At 39.0% G+C, this 20,520-nt stretch overlaps 1 protein-coding gene across 1 annotated transcript in view; it reads right to left on the bottom strand.

Annotated features, from left to right (window-relative positions):
• Adamts19 (ADAM metallopeptidase with thrombospondin type 1 motif 19) overlaps nt 1-20,520 on the bottom strand; it is a 172,398-nt gene that overhangs the window by 54,256 nt on the left and 97,622 nt on the right. Inside the window, exons 12-15 of the mRNA XM_075970835.1 lie at nt 19,843-19,973; nt 18,780-18,952; nt 13,686-13,813; nt 2,959-3,079 (exon numbers count right to left, since the gene is read on the bottom strand). Of these exons, the coding sequence (XP_075826950.1) occupies nt 2,959-3,079; nt 13,686-13,813; nt 18,780-18,952; nt 19,843-19,973 (553 nt within the window). The remainder of the gene's footprint in view (nt 1-2,958; nt 3,080-13,685; nt 13,814-18,779; nt 18,953-19,842; nt 19,974-20,520) is intronic.

Raw genomic sequence — 20,520 nt, forward strand, 5'->3', positions numbered from 1 at the left:
GGAGAAATCTGGGAAGGAGAATCAAGGATCATGAGAAAGAGGAGTACTCCAGAGGCCAGTTATCCAGCAACAAATCCAACCACAGACTAAGAAGGAAAGAAAAGATATATGGAAATAAAGAAAGGTCAAAGCGCAGAGGCTAAAGGTAGAAGGGATAATTTAAGAAAAACTGACTAGAAATAAGTCAAGTTAAGGCTAAGCATTATTTATTTGGGAGCTGGGGGGGGGGTTCCCAAAGAGCCAAAACAGTGGGGAAAAAAGCAGCAAGAACACATTTTCTCATACAAAGAAGAATCACACATTTGACATCCATCTTCTTCCTATTGTTTACCAGGACATCACGTCTCAACAGGACAAATACACAAGCTACCATACATTCCTTTAAGAAGCTATTCTAGGCTAGGCTTACCACGAAAAGTATAGTCACCACGAAAGATACAATAAACACACTAAAGGGAAAATAATAGCTCTCAAGTTTACTTTCTATCTCCAAAGGAAATGATTTATCAAACACTATAGAGAGCAAGGGGACTAGACACACCCATGTGCATCAGCACGCTTGCTACTGACACAGTATCTACAGCGTGCATGGCCAACTGGGTGAAAAGCCTGAAAATCCCTTAAGAAATTCTAGAAAGTCCATTAACTGTAGGGATAAAGGAGTTGTAGTAATATGGAGCGGCGGGGCTGCGTCCCCAAACACCCCAGCCGCCTGCCCTGCCCGGCTAGCTTATGCCCCAAATAATTACATGGACACTGTATTCTTTTAAACACTGCTCTGGCCCATTTCTAATAATCTATGTAGCGCCCCTAGGTGCGCTTACCGGGAAGATTCTAGCCTAAGTCCATCCTGGGTCGGAGCTGGGGCATGGTGTGCGTCTTCCCTGGAGCAGGTAGCATGGCGTCTCTCCTGCGTCTGCTCCGGAGAGCGGAGCTGTGGAGTCTGACCTCACTTCCTCTTCCTCCCGGCATTCTGTTCTGTCTACTCCACCCACCTAAGGGTGGGCCTATCCAATGGGCCTAGCAGTTTCTTTATTGCTTACAATGAAATCAACAGATTGATATATGACACTCCCCCATCAAGGAGTCTCTAGAGAAATAAAGAAAGCATTCAGAATGAAAAGTGACACAGAACTTTCAGTGGTATTTCGGTATTTCTGGGGGAAACTGAAGCATTATTGCCACCAAATAAAGAGCTCCAAACCCCGTGTGCATTTGTATTTCCCAGAGCACAGATCACGTGTGTACCAACTGTGTCAATGTTCTTTAAGAACAGCCTGTGTGATATGTCCTTGGCGTTTCAGATCATGGCTGTACTTCTGTATTATAAAGACTTCTCTTGTCACAACTGTGGGAAGGGTTGGCAGGTTATTACATTAACATTTTTTAACTGAAGGATAGAGACTCTGTTTCAGCTAAGTGGATCTTGTCTCTCCTAAATCCGCACTAGAAGATTCCATTGCTTATCTTATCCTGTTAGGGCAAAGCAAAACAAACAACCACATTTAACCTCACCAAGGTTCATCTGATTTGCCTTCCAAAATGACTCACTCACTTGGGAAGACTCCAGTTTTCCTTGATTGTCCAACATAAGATGATTGTTCTTCACAATATAACTAATTTACATTTTGTCATCAGAATTTATTTTTAACTAGAGAACTTAAGCTAAAGGTTAAGGCAAGCACGTAAATGATGGTGGTGAAAATAATCACGAATAGAGGCTGGAGGTATGATTCAGAACTTAAAAGCACTTGCTTGCTGTTTCAAAGGATCCAAGCCTGGATCCCAGCACCCTTTCCAGACCTCCCAACTGCCTATAACTCTCCAGCTCCAGGCAGTCAAACACCCTCTTCTAGCCTCTATTGACATCCTCGCACACATGACATATGTAGAAAGTTACACTGAGATTCATACATACACCTAAATAAATAATAAAATGCATCTTTTAAAATGAAAATTGTCATTAATGATGGCCCAATTGATAACATGTCCAGGAGAGGAGTTGATGAAGCCCAGAAAATATATGCTTTACCCAGAAAGCTTGAGAAGTTGATATGTAGTGATGTATGTGTGTTTATTCATACGTGTATGGATATAAGTGTGTATCTATGTGTTTATACATATAGATGTGTGTTTATATACATATATATGAATCGTGTGTGTGTGTGTGTGTGTGTACAATATTTGGGGGCTATTACAATTCAGTGGAGATACTGTCACTTTCTGTGGTGAGGAACTTTAACTCACTCTCCCACTCTCCATAGAACCTTTATATCTATTCCACCCTCCCATCTCCCATTTACAGATGAGAAAAGAAGACAGTCCAGAGGGTTGGGAGTGGGTAGAGAGATAGGAGGAGAGGGAGTGGAAACTGAGATTGGTATGTAAAATAAAAAAGAAAGTTTGTTTCCTTTTTTTAAAAAAATAAAATAAATTATAAAAAAGAAGACAGTAGGGGCTCTTACTATAATGTATTTGTTATTTCCCCATGTCTGTATACCCTATTCTGAATTCCACCACTACTGTTTCAAATTTCAGCTTTAAAACTATTCCCCTTAAAATTTAGTAACAACATTATCAACAAGGGAAAGGAAAGCTGAAAGCCTGCATACTAATATTCTCAATGTTTGCTTCAAGCTGTTGCAGATCTCAATTTTTGTTAGGCATGCTTTTCATTGTTTAATAAGCATTCTAGAAGCCTGGTAACATAAGCTGATGCAAATTAGATTACTCTCTTCCTGCTCTGACTTCCAGAATTCACAACACATGACTTCATGTTTTCATTATTGAGAAAAAAGCGCATTCAAGTTTCTGGCTCATACCATAGATAATTGTATGTCATCACCAAAATCACTGAAAATGTCTTCAGTAGAATGAAAACTGCGATCTCTAAATCAAATTTAATCTATTTTTTTCCACAAAACACTACAGTTTATTAATATTAAAAAAAACAGTTACCTGCCCCTCTGGTGTGATTAAAGTCACCTTTAATGACTTTGCATGATTTTCCATTGCCGTTGCATACGCCACAATGATCTTCCCTGGCAAGAGACCCCAGTAAACCATCACAACCAGCTTTCTGCAAGAAAAGAAGGGCATATATCAAGAGTTGAAGTATTCTCCTGGGCCTGCAGCCCTGTCTATAAAGGACCACACGCAGTTCTGTGCACTGCCCCCAGGTAGCAGCCTCCACAACACTGCCTGAGGCCCTGGGGTCCTATGGACCTCCCTCAGATAATGACCCTCCACCCTGCCACTTTTCCAGCACCGGGGGACCAGTCATGAGTTCCATACTGCTTCTGCAGGTAACTCCCCACCCCCTGACACAGACACACACACATACACACACACACACACACACACACACACACACACACACACACACACACACATCTAGCCCCTGCTACCTGTGGACCACCAGTTGAAACCTGTGACTGTGAGCCTTCTGCACATTTCTGGGAATCCTCAGTGAGCTCCTGATGATTCCATGTAAGGTTGGCTCCTGCACTCATAAGTTACACCAACTATAGCTAGCTTAGAACCACATCTGATACTCAGATGCACACCAACACTGAGTGAACCAAAGACTGAAAATTAAGTATCAACCAGGCAGTCTAAACTCTGACAAATCTGAATAACAGCAAACTGAGATTTAAATGTCCACTCTACCAATGTTGGAACAGATATCCATAACAAAATATGTTATCAATGATGTAACTTCAGGTACCTTGGTACCATAACAAAATCACAAAAACAAACACCCAAGAAAGTATATTCCCTCCAAAACTTAGTATTCTAATATTAATATTTTCTGAGAAAAGGAACTGACATGGTGCAGAAGACATTATTTTAAAATAGCAGTTGGGGATATATTCAGAGATGCAAAGAGGATATGAATAAATGTCAGAATGAAGACCATAAAAATAAAAATAGTGAATGAAAGAAAGAAAACAATTCAATATGTGAAATGCATTTTAATATATGGATAGGGATTATGAATTAAACCCAAGTCAAATATAACTTTAAATGAAAATTTCAGTAAGCCAAATAAAAACTCAGAAGAAAACTTTACCAATAGAATGGATCATATGGAAAAGGGAATATTGGGGTTTGAAGACAAGGTAAAGGAATTGGATCACTCAATCAAAGAAAAATGTTAAATCGAAAAACATTCAGGAACATAGCATGTACTAACTATGGGACACTAAAGAAATCTATCTATCTATCTATCTATCTATCTATCTATCTATCTATCTATCTATCTATAGAGAGGAGAGATAAAACCCTGGTCAAAGGTCCAAAGACTTTTTCCAACAAAATCATAGGAGAAAATTTCCCAGTCTAAGGAAAGAGATGCTTATCAAATGCAAGAAGCACACAGAACACCAAAGAGACAGGACCAGAAAAGAATCCACATGTCATAATAATCAAAGCACTGAAAGTACAGACCAAAGAAAGGTCAAGTCACAGATCAAGGCTGACTCAACAGAGTCAAAACATAGTTTTCATTGAAGATTTTAAGAAACTGAAGGGACTTGGACCATTATTTTTCAAGTTCTTAAAGAGTCCAGATTCCAACACAGACTACTGTGGCCATACTATCCAACATAAACAAAGAATTAAGAAAAGCATTCTATGGTAAAGGCAGGTTGAAATAATGTTAAAATATGGGAAATAAATCCCATACTACCCTAAAACTGGAAGGAAATCTTTGGACAGAAGAAAGAAATAAAGATGTCCAAGAGATGATAGTGAAAAGATAACATTAGCTAAATGATAATGTCTAAAGAAAATAAACACTGTAATATCAGCAAAATGGAAGGAACCAATATATAATTTTCAATAAAAACTTTGAATAACAATGGTATTATCAGTATTCATTTCAAAATATACAGGTTATCAAAAAGAAACTAGATATCAACAAAACAAATAATTCAATCCAAAACTGGGGTGCAGATAAAAACAAAATTCTCAATATAAGAAACTCAAATGGCTGAGAAACAAATAAATGTTCAACCTTTAATCCCAGCCTTCGGGAGGCAGAGGCAGGTGAATCCCTGTGAGTTCGAGGTCAGTCTGGTCTACAAGAGCTAGTTCCAGGACAGCTAGGACTGTTAAACAGGGAAACCCTGTCTTGAAAAACCAAAAGAAAAAAGGAAAGAAAGAAAAAGTAATGTTCAACATTCTTAGCCATTGTATAAATGCAAATCGAAAGTAATTAGAGATTCCATATTACACCTGTAAGAATGGCTAAGTTTAATAACCCAAGTGAAGGCTCATGCTGGTGAGGATGTGGAAAAAGGGGAACACCCCTCTATTGCTGGTGGAAGTGCACACTTGTACAGCCACTTTGGAAATCAATATGGTAGTTCCCTCCAGAAATGGGACTGACTTTGTCTACCTTAAACCCAGTTATATCACTCTTAAGCACATACCCAAAATATACTCTGTCCTACCGTGAAGACACTTACTCAACTATGATCACTGCAGCGTTAGTCATAATACTCGGGAACTGGAAACAACCTAGATGCCCCTCAACTAAAGAATGAGTACATAAAATGTGGCACATTTGTAAATGGAGTATTATTCATCTGCTTAAAAAGTGACATCATGAAATTTTCAGCCAAATGAACACAACTAGAAAAAAATTTCATCCCGAGTGAGGTAACCCAGACCCAGAAAGATGAATATAGTATGCATTCACTTATAACTGTATATAACCATTAAGTAAATGATAATCGAGCTATAACCTGTAGACTCAAGCAGGTAAGGTAAAGAGGAGAGGTCTAGGAGGATCTATGAATCTCCCTGAGAGGGACAAATAGAATAGATTTCATGGGTGGACTGCGGGTGAGTGAGGATAGGAATGGGAGGATTTGGTGAGGAGGGGAAGAGGAAATAGGGTAGAGAGAGAGAATGTGGGGTGAGACAGCTAGAATTGAGAGGCGTTTGAGGGATGATGTGGAAACCGAGAGCAGTGGAAACTTCCTAAAGTATTTGAAGGTGATCCTTATAATAGGAACACCGAGTCTCAATTGGCCATTTCTTTTCACCAAATGAGGCAGATGGACTGGGTTACGTTCAATTGAGTTGCTGGCCAAAGGATTTCATGGAAATCACAGACAACCCAGACTGTTGCAAAGATAAAAGGTTGCGGAGCTGGAGAGATGGCTCAGTGGTTAAGAGTACTGCCTGCTTATCTAAAGGTCCTGAGTTCAATTCCCAGCAACCACATGGTGGCTCACAACCATCTGTAATGCAAGCATGAATGTAGGCAGAATACTGTATATACAATAAATAAATAAATCTTTAAAAAAAAAGATAAAAGGTTGCTCTCCACAAACTGGCAGTGGGGCTCTGTTGCCAAAGACAACAACCATACAACCCACTGTATAAATAGAGAAGTAGAACTGGGGCCTATATGGAGCCTTTTCCCCTATATACTAGTGTCTTTGTTATGGGACGGTACTCCGGAGGTACTTTCAAGGGAGAAATTTAAGTGCCAACACAGCCACAAAACTTCTGACCTACAATCTGTCCTACATACAAAAGATGCTAGAGCAATGGTGGCACAGAACTTGCCGGAGTAGCAGACCAATGTGTGATTTAACTTAAGGTCTATACTATATACTATGAGAAGGATAAGCAAGTTATACTTTGTTTGGGTAACTAAGAACCAGAGACCAAATTGCGCAGAGATCTATGGTAAAAGCCAACACTATTGGTGTAAAAACAAGTATCAATAGAGAGAGAGAGAGAGAGAAAGAGAGAGAGAGAGAGAGAGAGAGAGTAGGTGGAGTCAAAGAGATGCCATGTAGCTGCAGAAGGAGATAGATGCTGGACAGAACCTTACAGGTCAACCACAAGCCTTGTGGTAAAATACAAAATAATAGGAATGGGTAATTTAAAATGTAAGAGTTAGTTCAAAAGAAGCCTGAGCTAGTAGGTCAAGCAGTGTTATAATTAATGTAGTTTCTGTGTGATTATTTTGGGTCTGGGAAGCCGGTAAGGAACAAGCGGTCTCTGCCTACAAGCTGGGGTGGGGAGGTGCGCGAAAAAGCAGTAGAGGTGAGTGACATTTCAGATCAAATGGATCTAACAGACAAAACATTCTGTGCAAACACTAGAGAATAATGTTTATCTCAGTAGCTCATGGAACCTTCAACAAAACGGAGCATAGAGTGGAACATAAAAATAAACCATCTCTCAACAAATATAGGGAACAAATAATTATTTATATCTCATTTAATCTCAATAAAGTAAAAGTAGATATAGTAAATGTAATAAAAATCACGGAAAATATAAAGTCAAGGAAATTTAACAACACTGTTGAATTAATCAAAAAATAAAAAGAGAAAGTTAAAACTAAACTAGAGTAGAATAAAATATGAAAATGCAACATATTTAAATCAACAGGGTATAAGGAAGGCAGTCCTAAGAGGAAAGTGCTTACATCAAAATTGAAATAAACAACTAAGCCATGTCCTCTACAGCCTTGGAAAAACAAAATCAAAATACCCCAAATAGTAAGCAGGGAGAAATGATCAAGATCAAAGCAGAAATTAATGAAATACGATTGAAAAAAAAACAATTAAAGGAAGATCTGGTTCTTTGAATGGATAAACAAGTCTGATAAAACGTTAGCAAGACTAGCAAAAAGAAAGAAGGCCCAAGTTTATAAAATTAGAGGTTAGAAAGGAGATATTACAATAGACACCACTGAAATCCAGAGGTTGAGAAGAACACACTTACAAAACTGCAATTCCACAAAACTGGAAAGTCTAAAGAAATGGAGGAGGAGTTTCCTAATGCTTCTGACATGCAGAAGTAATCCAGGAAGACATAAATATTTAAATAAATCCATCATGAATAGCAAGGTTGAGTCTGCAATAAAAATCCTTCAAACCCAAACCAGCCCAGGCGTAGGTGGATTTATTGCAGAGTTCTAACAGACCTTTGAGGAAGAACTGAAGCTGATGTTTCTCAGACTGTTCCATAAAATAGAAGAGTAAAGGCTGCTTCCAAATTCTTTTTACAAAGCCAGCATTACACTAACTCCTAAAACTCCTACAGTTGATAAACATGCTCAGAAAAAGCAGCAGGATGAAAAATTATACACAAAACAGGCAGCCTTCTACATACCTCAAACAATATCTTGCATTAAATCTAACCGTGGAAGTGAAAGACCTATAAAATGAACAGTTTGGGACTATAAGGAAAGAAATTGAGGCGTATACCAGAAAAATACATCATGAATTGGTAGGATCAATAATGTGACAATGGTCATCCTACCAAAGACAATCTATAGATTCAGTAATTCCCCATTAAAATTCTAATGCAATTCTTCACAGATAATAAAAACACAACCTTAAAATGTATATGAAAACACAAAAGACCCAGAATAGACAAAGAAACCAAAGGAACAAAAATGCTGCTGAGGTATTACAATCCCCAATTTAAAGACATACTACAGAACTGTAGCAATCAAAAGATCGTGGGGTTAGCATCAAAACAGATGCATTGTACAATGAAATAAAACTGATTACCTAGATATAATTTACACTTCTACAGACACTCGTACAAAGAGGCCAAGAATTCACATTGGAGGGAAGACAGTGCCTTCAACGAATGGCTCTGATTCACCTAGATAACTACATGTAGAATGACATATGTAAATCCTCATCTTTCACTCCACCTAACTCAGCTGCAAGAGGGGAGAAATTGGAGAATACACTTCAATTGATAGATACAGGAAAGAACTTTCTGAAGAGGAGCCTGGAAACATAAGTATTAAGACTAACAGTTAGTAAATGTGTCCTCATTAAATAAAGACTTTCTACACAGTAAAAAACAAAATCAGTCAAATGAAGAGGCAGCCAGAAAATTAGGAAATAACCAATTTTGAGTATGTCAGTCATATATTCAAAAGTGAATTAGAGTCTAGAATACATGAAGTACTTAAAACAAAAAGTTAAATACTAAGAAAAACTAAGCAATAGTTCTCTAATGACTGAGTTGCAACATCAGGGAAATTCAAGTTAAAACTACTTTAAGATTTCATTTTGCTCCAGTTAGAATGGCCAAGATCATAAAAACAAATGACCAAAAACACTAGCTTGGATGTGTAGAAAAGGAACACTTACTCACTGTTAGAAGAACTGCAAACATGTACTATGGAAATCAGTGTGGAAATTCCTCAAACGTCTAGAATAACTCTATCATATAATTCAACTATACAACTTTTGTGCATAATCCAAAGGACTCTTGCCATCCTCACAAGGTGCCACAATCAAGAAAGAAGAGAAGGCGTGGAGAACCAGAAGGGATAGTTCCAGGAAAAGAGGTGTTTTCAGGACATGGCAGGGGAGTTTCATAAACTAATTCATAGCAGGTATGAGTTTATAAAGTCAAGCAAGACAAAAATCCCAGCAGGTGGCAGAGATGCTTATGAAGTGCCATCCCTAGATGAAGAGCTATGGATACTTGGGAAGGGAGATGTACTTTTCATTAGAAATACAGTCCATTTGCCAGTACATGACCCTACACCCATGTACACCCTGGCATCACTAAGTGAATGCTGTGAGTTTAAAACAAAATATATGAAATTGGAAGGAAAAAATGGGAGGTGGGATAAAGGAGGAACTGGGAGGAGGGGAAGGTGGCAGGAATTTTGATCACAATACATTATATGCCAGCATGCAATTCACAAACTAACAAAATGAAAACTGAAATACTTTTGTTAAAAATTGAGTTGTTGCCTTCCTCCCTTTATTAAACCATTGACTTAAGGTGAGCTTCATCTCTAAAGATCAGGTTCCTGAGAGGCAAATGATCAAACTGTTACATTCTACACTGCAGATAATGCCCAAAACTCACTTCAAATAAAAAACAAACAAAAAAAAAACCTGGCAAATTGGCCAAATTGTAAATAGTGGTGAGTGAATTCTTCTTATAGTAAATTTTGAATGATATCCCAAAGAGTTTGGAAAATGAAACAATTATTGAAGAAAATGAAAGTATTGAGGAAAATGGAAGGACTTATGTTCTGGTCCCATATGTTCATGTTACTGAGCGACTGAATTTCAATGCATGGGTGGCCTAACTTCCGAAGTAAAGTGAGTGCAGGACCTCGCAAACCCGAATGACACAAGGAAGTGTGAGTTGCTGAAAAACTCATCTTTACCTGTTCCTAGAACTATTTTGTCTGTAGAAAACTAAGACCGAATACATTTGCTATTTTCTATTGAATAACTATTGCCTGCCACTGATACGAGGAGATATGATTCTATTTTCCCAAGTTGAGTATACATACACCAAGGAAAATTTCGTCTATCAATACTTCAAGAAAGCCAGAGAGGGCTGGAGAGATGGCTCCCTGGTTAAGAGTACTGCCTGCTCTTCCAAAGGTCCTGAGTTCAATTCCCAGCAACCACATGGTGGCTCACAACCACCTGTAATGAGATCTGGTGCCATCTTCTGGCCGGCAGACAGACACACAGACAGAATATTGCATACGTAACAAATAAATAAATAAATAAATAAATAAAACAAAGTAACAGAGAGACCCTCCTCCATAGAAAAGATTCAAAAGAGAGACTGATAATTAATAAGACAAGTGACCCCTATATATGGGAAAATTTTACATACAAAAAAATAGAAACAAAATCAAGGATCTGTTTGTGACTGATATCAAAACTGTTAGGATCTGGGAAGCACACGGATTATTAAAAACAGCTAGCGATGGATGTTCACAGAAAGCAAAAGACATTGAATGCTGCTTATGGAGGCATGCTTTCCTCAGAGGGCCCAGCAGCGTCAAGGCATAGAGCAGCGCTTAGCAGAAGGTTTTGGTCAGCCAGGCAAGCTTATTTCAGAAGCGGCCACCATAGGATGTGCTTAAAATACAACATATTAGAGGTCACAGAGCAGGAGTCGGGAACACCTGAGTGTTGGCTAAGAAAGCAATCTGTCCTTTGTGTTTAAGTGGAAACATGTAGGATAGGACGAAAGCCTATCTGGATAGCAAATAAGATAATCAAATACATAAGATAATCAAATACTTAAGCAGTGAAAATAGAAGTCTTTGTGTTTTGCAACTGGTAGGCTCAGTATACACGCATGAACCTGGAAGCAGAAGATGAATGGCTCAGGAAGGCAATACCCATTCACCTGGGGCAGGTATGTTAAACACCCCTGGTGTGTTGATTGTGAGCAAATGGCTGGATGACCAGGCCAACCCTTCCTTATCTTTGCAGCAACAGAAACTATATTGGGCTAAACAGGTTTCTCCATGAAACCCCTTTAGGATCTCTGTATTCATCATATTCAGGTTTCCAAACTGAGGTTGTGACTTTACCGTTGAGATTATAAACAAAGCAAGCTAATCAAATTCCCAGTTTTCAGAGCACTTTCAGAAAATTCTGCATGTTTTTCATCATACTTTGACCAAATGATGCATTTTAATTTTAAAAAATTAATCTTGATATATCTTGATGCAGACAGAAGTCACATGTCATTTCAGAGAATTCTACTGAAATTATAGTAATCAGATTTATGGGAGAATTTGCGCAGAATTTTGGTTGGCATAATTTTACTGTCTAGCACAAGGTTCGATAAAATGTCATGGATATATAACACTGTGATGTGACGATTAGAGCTGTTCGGACTGTTATATCCAATACATACAATTACCAGTATTAATATTTACAAATAAATCCATTTACAAATACGCTAACCAGACAGATTCCTATGTCACAATGAAATAAAACTACAAGTTTAATTATATAATGTATAAATCTGAGAGCAAAATATGTATAGTCAGTCATCAGTAGAGATGTTTCAAGTCACAGACATGTTCTGTTGATGTGTGTGACAGTACCACACAGCCCAATTTTACAGTTTACAACATCGTAGCAGAGTGCAAAATGTTGAAACTGGAACACTCAACTTGTATGAGGTTCCAGTTTCTAACTCTAAGTCTATAGCATGTTTTGGGTCACGGATCGATCCATGCAGAGCTTGTGTGTGTTCAGCTGTGTATTTTGTCTGTGGTATGGTTTGGGAAATCTTTATGCAATTTTCAGAGAACTATATGGAACAAATTTACTGGCCATTGCTCTAACAAGTAAATTTGCAAACCACTTAATGCATGTGCATATAGCATGTATGATTTGCTGGAGAACATGATTTCCCAAGAGATGCTGCTGCAGCTGCAGTACAGTTACACTCAGCTAATTTTCTCACGTCTCTCCCATTTCTAGAAAACACATTAGAAATTGCTTAGAAAAAAATAGCAACAAACTAACTCACAAACAAACTAATCCCTATTGTCCTTAAGATCACATTTACTTCCAGGGTCTGCCTTAGTACACAGACCACACACACACACACACACACACACACACACACACACACACACACACACACGTACGTCTAAAGACAGAAAGGTCTCTTTTCTCAGTTCCCAAAGTGACATCTCTGAAAAAACAGCCCCTAAGAAGTCCTTATGGGGTCAATATTTCCCCTGTGCCCAGTCCTCTCCCCATGTTCACAGAGATGCTCGATTCCTACATATTAATCTTCCAGCTGAAGAAAAACTGTGATAGTGTCAGAGTTGTGAGGTTTACATTATAACTTTAGATCTTTCCACTGTGCTATTCATGCTCATTTGACTGATGAAAAACTGGTGTGGGAAGTCCTGCATATGTGTTGCTTTTATTGGTTAATGAGTAAGGAATACGCGTGGGCCTATGTCAGGACAGAATAGAAGAAGGCAGGAATTCCAAGCAGATAGAGGAGAAAAGAAGGCAGGGTCAAGAAGTCACCTCGTAGCTGCCTAAGGAGAAAGATGCCCACTGGAGCCCACCGGAACCTTGTCAATAAACCACAAGCCTTGTGGTAAAATATAAAATAATAGGAATGGGTTAATTTAAGACATAAGAGTTAGCTAGAAATAGGTATAAGCTATTGGTCAAGCAGTATTTTAATTAATACAGTTGTGTGATTATTTTGGGTCTGGACAGCTGGGAAACAAACAAGCAGCCTCTGACTACAAAAAAACCACACACAAGTTCCTATCAATGAACATTTTAAGAGCAAACTAAATATAATAACTGCTATCAAAAATAGAGGATGCATTTGAAAGTTGATTGATTCTATTATGTTGATAAATATTGAATATGATAAGCATGACTGCTTTTTTTATGTCTCAGGATAGGAGAAAACTGGAAAACTGGAGTGTCTGATTTTTTTTCCCAGAATGTAAGTGTTCCAATTTTAGGAATGAGATTGAAGTTGGAGGGTGTGCTGGGGGGAGTAGGGGATGGGGAGTGGGAGAAGTGGGGGAAAAAAAACTGTGGTTGAAATGTAAGATGAAATTAAAATAAAAAAGCACAAAAGATCATTCCATAAATAAAAAAAATGAGATCTATGCCTGTATCTTAAAATCACAGATCTGTTCAGCTGGCAATGGGATTTGTGGGCCACCTAGTTCTCACTCATCTTTATACAGTTGGAGACATGGCATTTCAAGTTAAATTTCTCTTACTCACAACCCCAGGCAAGTATGAACCATCCAGTTCTCCTGACTCTCAACCCAAAGCATTTCTCCATGTTATGAGGCTTCCCCGTGGACCCAGGGTATGGATCACTTCAGCATGTAGAGCCTCGTTTCAGGAATATCTTACCTGGCACCTGCCATTAGCGCAGATATCTAATCCCTGAGATCCACAGGAAGTTCCATCCATCACCTTTTCTGATAGAAGAACAGACTGTTCCTTTCCAACAGGAGAGCAAAACAAGGCGCATGGTTTTTCTATATACAAAGTCAATAAAAGAAGAAAACTGTCTCATCAATCAATTTACTTTTAACACACATTCTCAAGTAGAAAATTACTAGAGCAGAAAAAGCAATTGTCATCAGATTCTCTGTATTCTGCGTTTTCAGAAGCAGTAAGTGTTTGTATAGGAGGCACAATGGCTGATGTTACCGGGACTCAACCCCTTCACTGCTTACTCAGAAACCATGTCGGCATACCTCACATCCAGGGTGCGAACCCCTGAACCAGGGTGAGGAATTCTTGAGTGGCTAACATTCTTCCTCAGTGCCTGACTGAGCATGAAGTAGGAGGGATGGATTTTGAATACTTGCCTCTTAGACTCAAAAGTGGCATCATTTTTTTAAAAGTGTTTCTATTTTGAAGTCTTTTATAGAGGATCTGTAGTGCTTGCTGGCACCAACAGTGCAGATAATCAAATCTGAAACCTCAGAATATCCTCCATGCTACATTACTACTCCCCTGGCTCGGCACCAGTCGGCCCTTTCCTGCTTATTAAACTTGTATAAATAAGATGGAAAATAGTTTACTGCCCTCGCCACGGCTCTTGTGTCTTCAGTAAAGTTCCACGTGTGCTGATGGTATTCTATAAACACCAAATAACAGCCAGAGGCATGGAACAGGGCATCGCTTTGCAAAGAGAAGACAGACAGCTAAATGATCCTTCAAAACCGAGCTCTTCAAACACTTTTCACATGTGGCTTCTGAATGCCGCTCTGAACAATTCGGGGGACTTGGACTACGGCCTTGAATGTGCATGGTTTTGAAATTTTCCTTTGAGACGCCATTAGAAGCCGCAATAAAGCAGTCCAGTGTGCTCTCACACCTCACAGTGAAGTGTGCTTACTCGCTGACCGCTCACTGTGTCAGATCTGTGGACTTAAAAGCCGCTATGCTGACTGCAACACTTTTAGACGTGGTATATAGAGTTCTCTCTCTAGACTTTTCATTGAAGACAGAAGCACACCAGATACACGAGCTGAAAGGAGTTAGCCCTCGTGACAATCCCACTCACGTTCCCCACAAAAAACCTGATGAAAATAAAAACTCTATATTTCTCTTTTGTAACATATTGTCAATACCATCTCAATAATTTAACTTTATGGCTGTCATAAATCTTTCTTTCTTTCTTCCTAGAGAATACACTAGAGACTGTGATACCAAGATGATCTGAAACAAGCCAGTACTTGGCAGGCAGGTGCTATGACTTGATTTAAAGAAACAGTCCTTTCCAAGGTGTGCATTATACTTAGATATCAGCAGAGCTTCAGCATTAATAGAGGATATAGGTACAGGAACACTGAAGACATGCACTGCTTTTCTTTATAACAAGGAATATTTGTTACCTCAGTAAGATCCTATACCCAGATAGCCTTCTATGGCTATGTATCACAAAAGAATCCAGATATAACCACTATATTATAAGATAACATGTATTATCAAGAGTTTGGAATTATGAAAGCATATATTTAATTTTCTTCCATGGGGTGATATGTTAGCTAGTTATTGCCTACTGCACATACTGGCTTTGTGAGAGCCTAGGCTGTTTGGATGCTCATCTTACTAGACTGTAAAGATGTGGGAGGTCCTTGGACTCCCCACAGGGCAGGGAACCCTGACTGCTCTTCAGGCTGTTGAGGGAGGAGTAGTTGATTGGGGGAGGGAGAGGGAAATGGGAGGTGGTGGCAGGGAGGAGGCAGGAATCGTTAACTAATAAATAAATAAATAAATAATAATCAAACAGATTGATGAACTCAATTGATGCCCGCTGCAAAGTGGCTATATATATATATATATATATATATATATATATATATATACAGTTCAAAATCACAATGAAATACCCCCTTACTCTAGTAAGAAGGACCATTATCAAAAGTCTAAAGTTGGTGCATATGGAGTTGAATGTAGAAAAAAGGGAATTTTACACTAGTATGGAGGCTGTGGTAAGGATGCTTAGTGAAAGGTTGAATGAATTTCCACATGATCTAGCATGTCCACTCGAAAGCATGTAGCCAAAGGAAACTAAGTCAGTGTGGAAAAGGGAGATTCAAAATCATTGCAGGAGTATTTAAAAAGACCAAGAAATGCAAATAAACTGTGTATTAATGTCCGAGTAGATAAGGACAATATGATGTTATAAGCCAGGCTTTCTTTCACTCATTTTAACTTACTTTTTTTTTATTGCAACACTGTTTGGCCAATGGCTCAGGTATATTTCTAGCTAGCTCTTACATCTTAAATGAACCCATTTCTATTAGTCTATGTATTGCCATGTGACTGTGGCATTGAGTCATTTTCTATGTCTTGTCTCCTCAGCAGCTGGCTGGCATCTGCTTGACTCTGTCTACTCTCTTTCAGTATCTCTGTTCAGATTTCCTGCCTGGCTTTACTCTGCTTACCCATTGGCCAAAACAGCTTTATTCATCAACCAATAAAAGCAACATATATAAAGAAGAACATTCTATATCATCAAGATCATTATGACTTACTTTAAATATTTTTCTTTACTCGTGTGTGTGTGTGTGTGTGTGTGTGTGTGTGTGTGTGTGTGTGTGTGGAAGGTGAAGAACAGGTTTCAGAGTCTGTCTCTCCTTCAAACATGTGTTGTAGAGACCAAACTCAGGTCATCAGGCTTTTGCCTGATAAGTCACCCGCACTGTGAACTCCTTAAAAATTAGTGATGCCTATTTTCACTAATTTTGCTTTAATCTGAAGGAAACCTGTTCTGCTCATTTATTCCACACGAGTAAATATGTTTCAAATGAATGTACCTTCTATTACCTCTCCAGCCAATTAGAAGTGATAATGGGAATATCCCTCAAATAATGAGATAAGGTGACTGGTTATCGACTTTACTTTTATAACTAGAAGATATTAAAAATATTTTATGCAATAAAATTCATTAAAAGTTTGATATATACCTATTGCTACACTCAGAATATACATTAGAGGGAATAGAGGTGAACTAAACTATGGTATTACATGATGCTTGCCAGATGCTTGGAAGGATATATAGTCAATATGGGTGATCAGGGGAATTCTTGTTTCCTAGAGAATTAGCACAAACTGAATTTTCCATCCCAAACCATGAGATTTCAAGGTAAATAAAGAGTGAGTGAGATTAAAGCTTGATAATAGGAAGGTATAATGCTAAGAAACTCGCTTGTCTAAGGGATTGAAAACACCTAAGTATTATGTGCTTGAGAATGATACAAAGTTTGTTCTTGCTTCTACTGAGGACTGCAGAAAGGAATGATAGGTGTAAGGTAGAAAGAAGTTTAAAGAGGCTACAAAAAATTCTTAAAAATGGTGCGGCTAAGTTTTTGTACCCGGAACAGTGTTGTGTTCATGAGATAGAGCTCATAGAAGGAACCAGTGTGAATGGACAGGAAGAGTTAAGAAGTAGAGACACCAAGCAATATACTGTAGGCATAAATGTAAAGCTCAAAGGAAGAATTTGACCAAAGACATAAACTGATGAGCGACTTGCATATTTTAACTCCTGGTAATGACAGTCAAACCAGGAAGAAGATGTCATGAAAGTAGAGAGCATCTCTAATACGTCAGAAGGAAACAACACTAGGGACACAGTAGGGAAGTCAGATTTCTGCTGGGACATGGAATTCAAGACACAGTGTTTAGACAGGCAAGGATGGGTTACTTGTTTGGTGTTTTAAGTAAAAATAGGAGAGAAAAACTCACATAAATCTTAATTTTCATGAGATTCTTCAAGGACATTATCAATATTTATGTTATGGAAGTGCATATTAAAGGTAAGGAAGCACGGATCTGTAAAGTCAGAAAGTGGGCCCACATCTCAAGGAGGCTGTGCATTAGAGAGAAATTTCTGTGTGGGGTGTGTGTGTATGTGTGTGTGTGTGTGTGTGTGTGTGTGTGTGTGTGAGAGAGAGAGAGAGAGAGAGAGAGAGAGAGAGAGAGAGAGAGAGAGAGAGAGAGAGATCTACATATCTTAATGAACTTATCAGAACACCCAACACAGAGGGATTTAAATATATAAACAAAAGTCAAGCTGTTTAGTAAGATAAAGAAAGGGAGAAACGGGTGGCTTCAGGGATGCAGCTGGAGAGACTAGCCTTGAAAAGAAGAACTGAAATCCTGCTACTTAGTAGAAAACAGATGGAATGATTGTCTGTGGATAGGGCTAAGCGTAAGTGTGTGGCAGTGAGAAGCTAGAGGTAGTCTGATGGCTAATCTTTTTGTTATGTTGTGTGATAACCTGTACCTCTTCATTGTGTTTCGGTTTTGACTTTCTTTTTTTCTTTTTATGCTCATGTGCTTAAGCAGAGAGAACTGAGCTTAAGGAAACCCTGAGCCATCGGAGTGTGGGCGATCACACAGACTTAGGGAAAGCGAGAGTCCATCTTGGGAATGAGAAGGAAAGGTAACCCTGGCAGCACGATGGATCCAGAGAAGCTACAGCACGTTTGTCCACGGCCACTCAAGCACACATCCGGTACATTTGGTCATCAGGAGACCCACTTCTCAGCTAGAGTCCTCCAAGGCTGACCCTTGGTCGTTATAGTAAAACAGAGAGGAAAACGCAAGCATTCCACTGTTAACTGGGTGTGCTACTCTGCGCCATTTTATCAAATGCATGAGTGCTGTTCCCCTGCCACAGCAGGACACTGAGTTACTCCATCAGCTCATGGATGTGCCTATTGCCATATTTCTCACCACCACTATCCCTAGGCCCTGATAGGAAACATTGCTTTCCCTTTCTGTAATTTGTTTTTTATTTTATTTATTCCAATAGATATAGCGTCATTGTTCAGAATAGTTAAAAATATATATACATGTTAAATATTGTGGTTGTTATATACCAGAGAAGTCAGAAAAAAAGCAAGTCTACGAATGACTACTAGATCATTTGTGGAACAATACAAGTTTGTTAAAGAATTTGCATCCAGCTGGGGGTCATACCTTCATCGAGGACAGCCTGCCACTGAAGTGCATGCTTTGGGTACGAAGCTCTAACACTATAGGCCTGACATTGCCAGTCTCTGAATCCAGGCAAACCTGCAGGACAAGGTGGATTCTCACATATTCTGTATTGTTTTCTGGGGCCATTACAATCCCTTGCTTCAGAACCTAGCCTAGAAAAAGAGTACAGATAATAAATTTCACCTTTCCTCCATAAGTACCAACTTTTAAATGTGAAAACCATCATATTTATAAAAATATAATCCTTTCTAATAAAATGTTTCTTTAAAAGCATGGACATACTAAATGACTGAGGAAAGCAGGATATTCATCGGCCTACTATATATTTTTTTAAATGGAACTCTTTCAATGCTCAAATTATCTTTTAAAATCTATGAAGGATAAAACTGACTTTAGATAACACCAAAAGCATAATTCAACGGCAAAGCTCAGAGCAATGAGTAAAGGCTAACTTTCCCATGTGCCATGGGTTCTGAGGATAATAAAGCTCATATTTTCTTTAGCAAATTCTGAAGCTTTGCAGCTGTGTATAACTGAACAGTGTCCCTGAGGACCACAAACCCAAACTGAGCAGAACTACCTCACCCCTGTGCTCTGTCCAGGTGCAGGGGGATTGAGCAAGAGGGTCTGTTAGTGACCCTCAACTGGATGTGGACACAGCATGCTTTTGTTGTTGTTTTAGCTTTTACCATCACTAACTTTGCTCTCATACTTTGCCTTTCTGAAGTTCAATCATCCTCTTGCCTTTTCACTAGTTCCTTCAACTGTTTACTTGGCTCTTCGGCTGTACTTCCTGTTCACTTAAGTATATATCATTACATTTACTCAGGAACTGTCTCCTTTTGTAGATTTCATTATTCATTTTTAGAAAGGCTGATCAAGGTTTCCTTACTAAAGGTGAGCTTTGGTCAATAATTTGAGGCAGCAGTACAGTTTTAATGGTTTCTTTTGTTTCCCATTATGATTTACAGGCGGTAAAAGCCTGGCTACTTCGAAACTGATGACGAAATGCCCGCCCCCAAACCAGGAGCTGTGACTTTACCCAGGACACTTGCGCTCTCGACTGCTGACCCCAGAACTGCAGCTTCGGCTACAGGAACTCCACGTGCTCCACTCTCCAGCCAAGGGCTCAGGTGCAGGGGTCCTGCGGGTGCATTCTCCAGCCTTACACCACTATTCCAAAAGTCATGTCTTAGGTGAACAAATCAGGGCACAACTGAAAATCATTCACTGGTCTATATAGTCTCTGGAATTAATGCAAGTCAGTTAGGTCTATGGCATCCCCAGTGCCAAATACGAAGACTGCAAAAGACAAAAGTTAGCTGGCACTTGCAATATCAAGGCCCCCTTGCTTGGTTCTGGGGTCATTAACAGTCACGGCATGAAAACAGGGCTCAGAGACTAACTACTCAGCTGCAGAAAATCCTGGGTTGTGAGGGAGAGAGAAGAGAAGTAGTGGAGAGGAGATCTGCTGCTCCAACTGCAAAAGAAAAAAGCTGACATATTCTGTGAAACTGGTGAAAAGGGGAAAGCAAATAAATACCTCTCTACACACAAAAGAAAAACAAAATTGAAACAATCACATATAAGCATGGACAAACAGCAATACCTGTCCTTCTGAAATGAGGGCGAAGCAAACATTTCAGGAAATCTGAGTTCCACTAACATCATCACAAGCTTTTGCTTGAGAGCCAAGTTTGTTTGAAAGACCCAAGCAATT

Source organism: Microtus pennsylvanicus, chromosome 4 (genome assembly GCF_037038515.1).
Source record: "Microtus pennsylvanicus isolate mMicPen1 chromosome 4, mMicPen1.hap1, whole genome shotgun sequence".
Taxonomy (NCBI): Eukaryota; Metazoa; Chordata; class Mammalia; order Rodentia; family Cricetidae; genus Microtus; species Microtus pennsylvanicus.